General features: G+C 33.4%; 1 protein-coding gene and 1 long non-coding RNA gene across 2 annotated transcripts; one reads left to right on the top strand and one right to left on the bottom strand.

Annotated features, from left to right (window-relative positions):
- Positions 1–330: 330 nt before the first annotated feature.
- LOC125497001 (uncharacterized) lies at positions 331–4,936 on the bottom strand. The gene is made up of 2 exons (XR_007273506.2): positions 3,335–4,936; positions 331–1,304 (listed from the first exon to the last, which is right to left on the bottom strand). It is a non-coding gene; the product is annotated as an uncharacterized LOC125497001 (long non-coding RNA).
- A 6,183-nt stretch (positions 4,937–11,119) lies between these two features.
- Positions 11,120–12,821, top strand: LOC104890912 (pentatricopeptide repeat-containing protein At3g18970). Its single transcript, XM_010676528.4, has one exon. It carries the CDS (start codon positions 11,359–11,361, stop codon positions 12,769–12,771), a length of 1,413 nt encoding a protein of 470 aa, XP_010674830.1. The 5' UTR covers positions 11,120–11,358; the 3' UTR covers positions 12,772–12,821.
- Positions 12,822–12,948: the final 127 nt, after the last annotated feature.

Here is a 12,948-nt window from a genome sequence, read left to right as displayed (position 1 = left end):
TAGGGCCACCATGTACCAGACCAAATCCCAACTTCATGCTACACTTTGGTGCCCAAGCCTACTGCCCTTTCGGGACGGGACAGGCCGAACCAATCTTGATCGGCTCTAGTATAGGATGATGCTTGTACTCATTTGTAAGGGTATGCAGATTTGGATTGGTACTGAAATTCAGACCAGACTAGACCGGTCTCCAGCCCATTAAAATTTGTGATTCTGAGTTTTCGGTATAGTCCAAACCCAAAATTTTCCAGTCTGAACCGATGGAACGGAATTTCTGTTTTTCTTAGTAAAAGAAAGTTTAAAGGTTAGAAATAGTTTAATAGTTAGAAAGGTAAAAACTTAATCTTTATTGCCTTTAGATCTATTAAATATTAATGTATCTAATTCATCAATATGTTTAAATCTAAACAAAAAAAATTTTAAAAAATACATGTTCGGCTCCAATCAGACCATCGAACCCAGATTGAAATCTGTGATGGACCGTAATATTTGTGTCCAGTCCCAGTCAATAGATATTCCATATTTCGGTCCATTGGTCCAATCTAGTCTTGTACAGGTACACACTCCTTCTTATGGTGTGGGTTATTAGCTTTGTAATTATGATTTGGTCTTCATGGTTGGCTTCGTCGTAATGAGATTATTTTCCATCCATCAACAATCATGAAAATTATTAATAGTCAAGTTGACCTCATTTATGGCAGAGCATCACCACCAAAAAGAAGCATTACATACTCATCAGTCATCACCTTCTTCCATCAGCTTTCCTTCCTAATTTGATTAAGGATGGACTTTTGGAGCTGATATCCTACTCCTAACACTTGTTGTTGATGGTGTTTGGAAGGAAGTACTAATTCTTTGAAGGAGTAAGCGACAGTGTATTAGAGTGTTTCGATTCAAATTTTTGTCTTTATAGAGAGAGGCATGTGCAGTGCTTCATGACCTTTCCTGTAACAGCCCGCACTTCCGAGCTGCTAGCTAAACACACTTGAGATACGCTAATTACAATTAACGCTTAATAACCTCAAATTATATTCACTTGCAGTGGAAACATAACCTATAGAACGATCCTGGACCTGTGGGCCAGGGCCCACAACAAATCATCCTCAATAACCAAATAACATATTACATAATACCTTGCTCGACTTCTAAAGCAATATAATAATTTATTCACAAATAAGGTTATATAACCCTAAATACAACCTCTGAACCATTACATCTAATTATAACCTTGATACCTAAATTCTTCCTTTTACTCCATTCCGAGCTTTCCACACACGAACCTGCAAGATCACTAACTATGAACTCTGCCCCCACCAGGACAGGTTCCAAGAACAAAATCAGAAAAACTGAGTACACACTGTCCAACCAGAACATCTTTTCAGTGGCTTAAAAACGTATTTACAGATTTAAACTTATCTTATGAAACAATTGTAATCAAGATTTACAAGACATTTGCAAACAAGATACATCGAAGTCATAAATAAAGAAGTATATAACAAATATTTGAACACAGTTTGTAATGCTACTTCCATAGAACTAATACGATCTTCCGAAGTCAACTCTAACATACTTTACGTCAATAAATCTATCCCACTTCTGTGGATCATACACAAAAACATTTAATCCATATGATCCAAAAACCTTGAATCCATATGCATATCATAAGTAACTCCTGCATAAATTCCTAACAAGTTCCTTGGTAATCATTTCCAAAATCGGCGCATGAACTCTATAACTTGGGTGAGTAAAACATTATTTCAGAAATTAAAGTTTGAAATATCTTTCCACGGAATCATTCGAATACTCAAATACATATTCTATTTTTCTTTCAATATCATACTGGGGAAGAGAACACGAATAGAGTTGCCTTACAGGCGAATTCTCTAAGCTTTTTACAAGGGACGTCTCCCTCTTCCATTTTGTACTGCTTGCAAGACTTTTAGGTCATGACCCCACATAACGGAGCAATACCCGCTCCAGAGCAATACCTGCTCTAACACATAATGGCAATACTCGCCCTATGAATGTTGTTCGTCACTGCTTTAGCAGCTTCTTCCCCTCATAAAAACAAAATCATAAATTCATATTTTCGAAAATTCAGATTCATAAATCTCAAATTCTCATAATAGAATCATTTTCGGGTACTAGATATACCCAAATTAAATTGCTTGCATAATATTCTAGTAACTTGGTATAAATCAGCCTTTATAAAATTTCTTTGGCTAAATCTCTTTCAATACCGACTTTAAATCATTTCCATAAAGGATTCTCCAAAACAAACATTTCTTACCAAAAGACCATATCTCCAAATTAGAGTTTTTATTCTATATAAACTTTATATCTAAAACACAAATGTTCTTCATGCAGAATAACCTTTCCATTTAATCCTATTTAGCAATCCATCAAACTCACAACCATCTCCAACATATATGTTCTATCTTACAAAATCCATTTCAAGGATTCAGAATTCTCCAAAGACTACCTCTAAATAATGTGATATATCTTCTAGTCTGAAATTCTCTTCCTTCCCAAAACACATTCGGAAAACTTACTTATAACTTTACAATTTCATATTAAATCTAATATCCCAAATGATTTATTGCTGGCTCCAATAGTACCGTAAATTCCCAATGTAAACCAAAGTAGTTTCTTTCAGGGAATACCTAAAGTTGCTTTTAAAGAATATAATTTAATCATAATCTGGATTTCTTTTCCTCACAAACATATAACACAATAATTAGTTTATGAACTTAGAGAAATCGAAAGATAAAACCCTCACAATTTATATCGAAAACTCCTTCCTTTTGAAGACTCATATTATAGTCATAATGATTCACATCACAAGCATCTATCTATAATTTACATCCACAATATAAATTCATAACTTGTCTAGTGGATATAACGATTATACTTGATATTTATGTCTGAACACTCCCACTTATGAACTCATTTATATACAATCATAATTTGCAAAATAGAAACCTATTATACAATCATCCAACATCCCATTTAATACTCTTAAGTCTCATAAATAATTAAGTTTAGTACAACGAATGGTAGTACTTAGATAGTGTAAGTTTAGATCAGATCGTTCAAAATCATAATTCATAAACTTATTTAATATAATAACATCAGCTTTGAACAATACACTAATTGCTTATCAAATACTCCAATTTATAAATACAGTAAGCTTATGAAACATCTCAATCATTGTAGCTCAAAGCTTCCGGAAAGAACATTATAAATTAACGCTGAAAATCAATGTTTTTCAGAGAACTCTCATGATCATACAAAAATACCAATTTCCAATCAAAAGTGGATGGACAATGTGTACCTCTACGCATCTTTAAATAGCACTCGACTCCATAAAAATCTTCGAGAGTCCAATATCTCATTATTCATACTCAATCTCCAATAATCACCTCACAACAATAATAACAATAATTAACATTCATCTCTACTATGATTCAGATAAATGAAATTACTTGCTCATACCTTCTAAACTCTTTTATGAACTAACTATAACTCTTAAATACAAACTATTTCACTTTCCAATTCACATTTTTCTATCTCACATGATAATTCTAATTTCCCATTCTAATGTATAGAGAATATAATCAAACAACATAATTTATATAAATCAAATTTTATAATCTTACTTAATTCAGAAGGATCAATTCATACTATAAGCTCCAATCCATTAAATAAAAGGAAATATTCAATCTTTACGTTTAACTAACTATACCACAAACTGATTTTTTTTTTGTATATCAAAAGCAAGATTAAGAACCCAATTTATTTGTGAAATCATAAAATTGAAATAGAACCCATTTCAAGAGGGATTTGAATTCTTGGAATTGAAAAGAGGAGGAAGAGAGCTTATACTTATACCCCCATAAAAGAGATGAAGGAGATGATGGTTGCAAGCACCAACAACAACTATGCATGAATCACACACACACGCAGCAGCACCGTAGCACGAAAGAACACACAGCAGCAACGCGTCAAAAAGTTCAGCAGCAACACGAAACTTGTAAAGAGCATAACTCATAGCTCCGAACTTTGAATTGGACGATTTTTGTGCCTAAATTCAATAACTCAAAGAGATCTACAACTTTGATGAAGAAACAAGGAGCAAATTTGGATTGCATGTTAGAGAAAATTGCAGAAACAGATTGACGAAAAACGGAGAAGAAGAAATAAGAGAGAAGGAAAATAGGTTTTTGGGGGTTTCAATTGCTCTTAATCTTGTAGGTAATCTAGTTTAGGAGAATTTAGAAAAACATTAGAGAATAAAGATTTCTCTAGAAACTTAGAAAAGCCACGAGAGAAATGAAAAAACAGGAAATGGGTTTTTTTGTTCTTCTCCCCCTTTTTTTTTTAGGGCAATTTTGTAATTTTAATGCATAAGGTTTAAAAATCTGATTTTGCTTCCAATCATAACTCTCATACAAAGATCAAATTAACAACACCAAAATGGAAATTATAAAAGACTATTTAAATAAATAATTTTGTTCATTCCTTAATAGAAGCTTCTTGAAAACCAAGCTATTACATTTCTGAAGCTGTTGTTCAGTCTTCTCATGTAGTGATCATACCTTTCTATAATCTAGGGTCTTTATCATCCTTATCAGACCCGAGCAAAGATAAAGAAATATGTACTCTATGGCGGCTGGACACCTCATATAACTACACCAACTTGGGATCATGTAGAAACATATTCACCTGGAATCATGTGCATTATTGATCCTCCCTAACCAAATGTCCCAAGACAGTTGTACATTTGTATTTTGTCTGCTTATGTATGCTATTGTCTAATTGTCTTGATTCTAGGTTTTATGTACTAGAAATATTCACATTTTTACCATAGCTTAGGTAAGAAAAACACATTGTATAGGAACACAAAAAGGATCACAATCTTGTTCATATATGAGAGAAAATTATAGGTGACTTAATACCCAAGAAATTAAAACTAGTTTTTCACTAAATAGAAAGTATAAACTTTCTTTATGGTATCAGAGTTGCAAGGTTAAGTAAATTTTGTTTGAAATTTTCCTAATATGTGCCAAAGTTTGAACCTTTCACTTCTGTAATACCCCATATTTTTTAGTATTTATTTAGATAATTAAATATTTATTTTCTAACATAAATATATTAAGCAAAAGGTATTTTAGTATTTCCAATGATTTAAAATTATTTTGGCGTAAAATGGCGCCAAACTAGGATTTGTCAGACTTTTAAAATTATAGCCTAGTTAAAATTTCACTAAAATGAGTTTTTTTTTAAAAAAAAAACATTTAAATGATGGAGTTTTTTTCTAAAAAGAAAAAATAGGGCTTACGGCCGGCCACCCTTATGATGAGTGGGGGTTTTGATTTTTTTCAGAAGTTCCAAATTTATGATGAAGGTTACAAATCTTGGATTAATCTCCTAATTTATGGTGAAGGTTACAAACTATTTAATTTTGGAAATTAAATACTACTACCTATTATACTCTTATAAATACCTCATACCTTAAGCCATCTTTTCCACACAAAAACTTTGAATAATCCACTCTTTTACTTCAAGGTTCTTCCTTCTCTTCTTAATCTATTCTAATTTCATAAATCTTATTCAAGCTCGAATTTTCTTTGGTTTAAGAAAAAGATTTTCATATTTCATACTTAAAAATATTATGTTCATGATAGGTCATTCATGTTTAAATTCATGCTTAAGTTCTTGTGATAAGTTGCTTATTAGATTTTTATATTATTAGTTGGTTAGGAGATCGCTCAAGCATAAGACTAAGTGAAGACACTAATATACTCTTTGTGCAAGATCAAGGTACGTTATATAGCTAGATGTTTTGAAATTAATGTAGTTTAATGTGTTAAAGTTGTTTATTGATTTAATGGTTGAATGAATTCAGAAATTTGGTTAAAATGGTTACAATATTTTAATATTTACTCTTGGGAGTGGAAAGAAAGAATGATTTTATCAATCATTTTTATATGAATGTTTTGTTATCCTTTTTGAAAAATTTAATTTATTTTTACACGGAAAAGTTTCATTGATTTTTATGAACTTTGAATGTTTAATAATTTGTTTATGAGAAAAGGAGATATATTTATGACTCACAAGTCATATTATTATTATTATTATTACCGCTAGATTAACATCAAGAAGGGTTTATGATTCAAAGTCCACTAGTTGGCAATTATTGTTACCCCTTGATATATACTCCCTCTGTTTTTTTTATCATTCTCACTTTCTCTGTGCGTGTCTCCCAATGCACTTCTTTGAACTTAAATATCTTTCATTATATATTAGTAAAAATTATAACGATTGAATATTAATAATGTATTAATTGAGACGAATCAAACAAGACCCCACATGACTATATTTTTTCTTATAGATTGAAAACAATTGAGAAGATTCTCTCTAAGTATGAATAGTGCCAAGATTCTAAGTGAGAAAGATAAAAAAAAACAGAGGGAGTATATCCGTACGTGATGGGATGACTAGTTTGGGGTTGTGTACACTTAGGAAAAGGAAGGAAAGATAAAAAGAGGAATTGTTTTCAATGTTATTGTTAATCCAAGTTGTTTGGAAAGAGTTTGGTTTTAAAGTTATTTTTGAATTATTATTAAAGTATTGCAAAGAGTTTATTCTTAAAAAGTTATTCTTAAATAATTATTGGTGATGGAGTTTTTGAAATATAAATTGTTACGAACTAGCAAATGTGTTACTTATCTAGTACATTTCGTACTCAGTTTTATACTTATACGTATTTGTTTTTTCCTATTTGGTTTTGTCCTGTTTATCTATTGGTAATTAGTTTTACAGGTGAATTTTGGATGTGCATGAGAGCATACTAGGAAGGAGATCTTCACCTAGATTAGGGTGTTTTATTTATTTTGAGTATTGAGACAATATTTACTTTTAATAATATAGCGTTGCTATTATTCTGGTTAAAGTTTTTTGCTGTACGTTATATTATCTAGTTAGTTAGTAGTTGGTTGCCAAAAGAGTGTTAGTCATATGTCAGTTTTACTCCTAAATTACTCAAATATTATTATACAATTACTTATTTTATAGTGAGTAATTTGGCGATGTTACAACTTCGTACAATCATTTAAGATGGCAGCATGGAAGGAAGTAGAAAATAAGAAAGAAGTGGCATGCTACCATGACCCATACTAGCTATCATCCTCAGATAATCACACGATGCAAGTTGGAGTTATGATCTTCAATGGAGGTAAGTATGTTAACTGGAGTGGAAGTGATAAAACGGGGCTTGTTTCTAAGAACAAACTGAGATTCACAAATAGTGAACTGCCTAAGCCTAACGTAGAGTCTCTTGAATATTTAAGTGGGATAAGAATGTCTAACATGGTAAGATGATGGATCTCAAAATCTCTAAAAAGAAAATATTGTTGGTATTTTGATGAATGTGAAATCTGCTAAGGAATCGTGGGGAGAAATAGCTGAAAGAAATGCTCGGAGTAATGCACTACAGATATATCAACTGAAAAACGAACTTAATGACATAGAACAGAATGAAACGATTGTGTGTAATTACTATTGCAAGCTAAGATCATATTCGGATCCAGTTGAATGATCTTGAAGGCATGCCAGAGTGTAGTTTTGGGACCATGCTCAAGTGCACATGTGAAATAGAGAAGAAAATGTTGGAGATGCAGAAAAAAATGAAGGCTCGGTAATTTTACCATGGGTGTCATGGAATTATGAGAACATAAAAGGGTACATTCTTGGAATGTATCCTTTACCAAATGTAAACATGGCTATCACTTGATTCAGCAGATTGAAATGCAAAAAGCAAATCACTAAGCCTTTTTAATCCAACTCAAAGACAAGTGCACTTGCTGTGAATAGGCAAACTCAGATTTTGGGACCCCTTTAGAATTTTCTAAAGAAATCTTATAATCCTACTCAGTGATTAATCACTAGAACTCGTGTTAATCCAGCAAATAGGTGAAAATGCAATTCATACTTATTTTATGTCTTTAAATAACATTACAGTTTTGCATATGCATGACTATCTTAATCTCTGACGAATTTCTCAGTAGCTCTAGTACTTTTTCATAGATTTCAATCTCATTGGGAAGGCGTTGAGATAGACATGACAACCAAGATTCTTGGGTTTTTGAAACTTTAAGAAAGGGTGGAATCACGTCGGGGGAAGGGGGGGTGTTCTAATATAGTTAGGGGGCGTTTGGTTGGAGGGTTTCAAGAAAGGGAAAGGGAATTGAGTTCCTTGTTTCCCTTTGTGAGTGTTTGGTTAGTGTGTTTTTTCAAACCCTTTACCCCTTTTTCTTATTAGATTCTCCACCACCCCCAAGGTTTGGGATTACCCCATATCCCTCTACCATGAAATTATTATTATTATTATTATTATTATTATTATTATTATTATTATTATTATTATTATTATTATTATTATTATTATTATTTTATTTTTATTTTTATTTTTATTTTTATTTTTATTTTTATTTTATTTTTATTTTTATTTTTATTTTTATTTTTATTTTTATTTTTATTTTTATTTTTATTTTTATTTTTATTTTTATTTTTATTTTTATTTTTATTTTTATTTTTATTTTTATTTTTATTTTTATTTTATTTATTTTATTTTTATTATTTTTATTAATATTTATTATTATTATATTATTATTATTTATTATTATTTATTATTATTATTATTTAATAATTATTATTATTATTTATTATTATTAATATTACTATTTATTATTATTATTTATTTATTTATTTTCATATTTATGATTATTATTTAATAATAATTATTATTATTGTTATTTATTATTATTTGTTATTATTTATATTATTATTATTATTTATTATTATTTAAAAACTATTATTATAAATATTATTATTATTAATATTAATTATTATTATTATTTATTATTATCTATTAATATTATTTGTTATTATTATTATTTTAATAATAATAATAATTTTCCAATTTCTTTGATGTTCCTAACCAAACAACATTTTTAATCAAAGGGAAACCCTTTCCATTCCTCTTGCAACCCTTTCTCAAACCCTTTCCCTTTCCTCTCAACGAACCAAACGCCCCCTTAGTTTTCTCGTGATATGGTCGTTTTTTTTTTAATATTGTAAGTTTTTGTTAATCCACCCCGTTTGTAAATCTCCTGTAGGGATGGCAGGTGGGTATAATTTGACGGGTTTCGCACCGCATCCGCCCCAGTTGGGGTGGGTATGGATATGACTTTGGTGGGTAGTGGGTGGGTATGGATACGAAAAGTCAAATCCGCCATGGGTAGTGGGTAGGTGGTGGATATGAGGTCACATCCGCCCCAAATCCACCCGCCCCGCCCCATATCCGCCCGCCCGCCCCATATCCATCCGCCCCGTATAATATTTACTAATTTACCCTTTATAAAATAAAGAATTATGTTCATAAATCTAAAAATTTGTAAAAAATAATTAAGAAATATGAATACTAATAATGTGTACTTTTATTTTTCTTTGAAATGGGTGTTTCTAATAATTAATTTATATAATAAGTTATATATAGCACTAGTGGAAAAATGAAGAAGGGCTGCGCTAAAAAAGGCATGTAGGGCTGCGCTTTTTGACAGCAGCCCTTTCAGTAGCAGCCCTTCACTTTTTAAGTAGGGCTGCGCTAGAAAAGCGCAGCCCTTAAGCTAGAAGGGCTGCGCTAGTTAGGAAAAAGCGCAGCCCTTCTAGCCCAGAAGGGCTGCGCTAGTTAGGAAAAAGCGCAGCCCTTCTGGCTAGAAGGGCTGCGCTTTTTCCTAACTCGCGCAGCCCTTCCTACCAAAAAAAAAAATAAAAAAAAAAAAATTTTTTTTTGTCATTTTTTTACTCATAATCTCACATTTTCTGAAATTAAACATAAGAGAAGAGAAACGAAACGAAAATACTAAATCCAAAACAATAAAAAGAATGAAAGAAAACGAAAAAAAGGAACAAAAACTAATATACAAAGAGAAGTATACAATAAGTATACAAGAAGTATACAAGAACATTAATCAAAATAAACAAAGAGAAGTATACAAGAATAATATTAATCAAAATAAACAAAGAGAAGTATACAAGAATAACATTCAAAACAAAGAGAAGTATACAAGAACATTAATCAAAACAAAGAGAAGTATACAAGCAAGAACATTAATCAAAACAAAGAGAAGTATACAAGCAAGAACATTAATCAAAACAAAGAGAAGTATACAAGAACATTATAGAGAAAAAATACAAGAACTACAACCTAATAATGTTTAAATACATAAAACAAAACCCAAATACATAATTTAAAGGAAAAAAAAATTTCGGAAAAAACTTAAAATGGCTATTTGGGCTTAAACGAACTCGGATGGCTTAAAAAGCCTAAACATCACCGCGAAGCAGTGAGTTTGACTTGTTGGCTCGTTCCGCTTCCGAAAAGGTATAACAATAGGCAATCGGACTCCGTCGTCATGTTTAGTGCAAATCGAAAAAACTTAAAATGGGTTTTTGAGACAAATGTTTATGGGAGTTTTTGAGAGAGAAGAGAAGATGAGAGAGAAGAGAGGGTGAGAGATAAGGAGGAAAGGAATAATGAGGGACGTGAGAGAGGAGAGAGAATGAGGGATAATATATTTGACGAATCCCCGCTCAATATTTCAAAGCGCGCGATTCCGAAATTTCAAAATTTTTCAGGAAGGGCTGCGCTTTTTTAAAAAAGCGCAGCCCTACTAAGCAGAAGGGCTGCGCTTTTTAAAAAAGCGCAGCCCTTCACTAAGTAGGGCTGCGCTTTTCAAAAAGGCGCAGCCCTTCTTACCTACAGAAGGGCTGCGCTTTTTTGAAAAAGCGCAGCCCTACTAGTGAAGGGCTGCGCCTTTTTTAAAAAGCGCAGCCCTTCTTCTTAGTAGGGCTGCGCTTTTTTAAAAAAGCGCAGCCCTTCACTAGTAGGGCTGCGCTTTTACGAAAAGCGCAGCTCTTCCTGCGCAGCCCTTTATGTTTTTTCCCCTAGTGTAGAAAATAAATCAGGTGGGCGGGTGGAAAATCCACCTAGGTGATGGGCGGGTATAAGTGGGTAATGGATATCCACTTGGGTGGTGGAGCGGATGTGGGTATAACCTTATACCCACGTGGGCGGAGGTGGATATGGAAACTTGTACCCGCCATAGTTGGCGGGCAGGTGGCGGGTATGGAAAATTTAGGTGGAGGTGAGTGTAGATTCAGGGGTATCCGCATTCGCCCCGCCCATTTGCCATCCCTAGAATCTCCTGGCCGTCTCGGTCTCTAGCCAAGTTTGCCGGCTCTAGCTCAAAAAAGACAAAAAGTCCGTCTGTGCAATTGCTCGGCTTCCCAATCATGTCCGCAATCTCAACGTTGATCTTCTCTGTCCTCCATCACAAACCAAAATCCCTCCATAACTTAAAACAACTCCACGCCTTACTCATCACCACTGGCCTTAAATCTCCTTGTACATTAGCCAAACTCATCCAACATTATTTCTCTCTCTCTCCTCACCAAACTCCCAACCACTATGCCCATCTCATCGTCAATCATGAAACTGACTGCCAACTTTTCCTTCTCAACACTTTGATCAAATGCAGCTTACCCAAAAACTCCATTTTCATTTTCGCCAAATGGGTTTCACTTTCCTCCATTGTTTTCGACGATCACACCTTCATTTTTGCACTTGGTGCTTGTGCTAGATCGTCTACTCCATCATCGGCTTTATATGAAGGAAAACAAATACATTCTCGCGCTTTCAAACTCGGGTTTATGGCCGACCTTGTTGTATCAACAACTGCTGTGAATTTTTATGCAAGCAAGGGTTGTATTGGTTTTGCTAGGAAGGTGTTTGATGAAATGCCTGAGAGAAGTAGTGCTACTTGGAATGCGCTTATTACAGGGTATTCCTCGCAGAAACATAACTCCCGTGAGAATTCCATGAAAGCATTGGTAGCTTTTAAGGATATGATGGGTGATGAATTGGGTGTAAAACCGAATGGTGTGACTATTGTTTGTGTGCTTTCTGCTGTTTCGCAGCTCGGTTCGCTAGAGATTGGAAGTAGTGTTCATGGTTATATAGTGAAAACGATTGGCGCCTTCGAAAACGATGTGTATGTTGGTACAAGTTTAGTTGATATGTACTCTAAATGTGGGTGTCTTAGTATTGCATCCGAAGTTTTTGCTATGATGAAGACCAGGAATGTGCTTACTTGGACTGCAATGGTTACAGGATTAGCATTCCATGGGAAAGGGAAAGAAGCAATGGAGTTATTAAAAGATATGAAGCAATGTGATGTTAGGCCGAACTTTGTAACATTCACAAGCGTTTTATCTGCTTGTTGTCATGTAGGACTTGTTGAAGAGGGCCTTAATTTATTTTACAACATGGAGAGTGAATTTGGTGTCGCGCCTCAGATTGAGCACTATGGATGTATTGTCGATCTTCTTGGAAAAGCAGGGCATTTGAGAGAGGCTTATGATTTTATAGTTGGAATGCGCACGAAATCGAGTCCTGTCTTGTGGAGGAGTTTGCTTGGTTCGTGTAGGCTTCATGGGGATATAGTGATGGGTGAGAAAGTAGGGAAGGTGCTCCTTCAGCTCCAACCAGATATACACTTTGGGGATATAGGAGCTCCTAGTCGAGATTATATAGGTCTTTCAAATGTTTATGCATTGGCTAAAAGGTGGGAAGATGTGGGAACAGTTAGGGGGGAGATGATGATTAAGGGTTTAGAAGTCGAACCCGGTCATAGCGATATCCAATAAACGATCTGGTTTTGGCTGGTTAAATTTTTGAGCATGAAAGATTGGCTGAACTAAGGTGTTCGTTCACCTTCAGGCATGATAATAACTAGTATATATGTAGATGAATTAAGCAGTGAATGCCTAAATGAAGGCAACTTAAAAGAGTTAAGAGCCAAACCATTTACAATACGAATTCAT

The sequence above is a fragment of the Beta vulgaris genome, chromosome 4, assembly GCF_026745355.1.
Source record: "Beta vulgaris subsp. vulgaris cultivar EL10 chromosome 4, EL10.2, whole genome shotgun sequence".
In the NCBI taxonomy this organism is placed as follows: Eukaryota; Viridiplantae; Streptophyta; class Magnoliopsida; order Caryophyllales; family Amaranthaceae; genus Beta; species Beta vulgaris.
The sequence above is the reverse complement of the archived record's forward strand: the minus strand, read 5'-3'. Positions and strand labels throughout refer to the sequence as shown.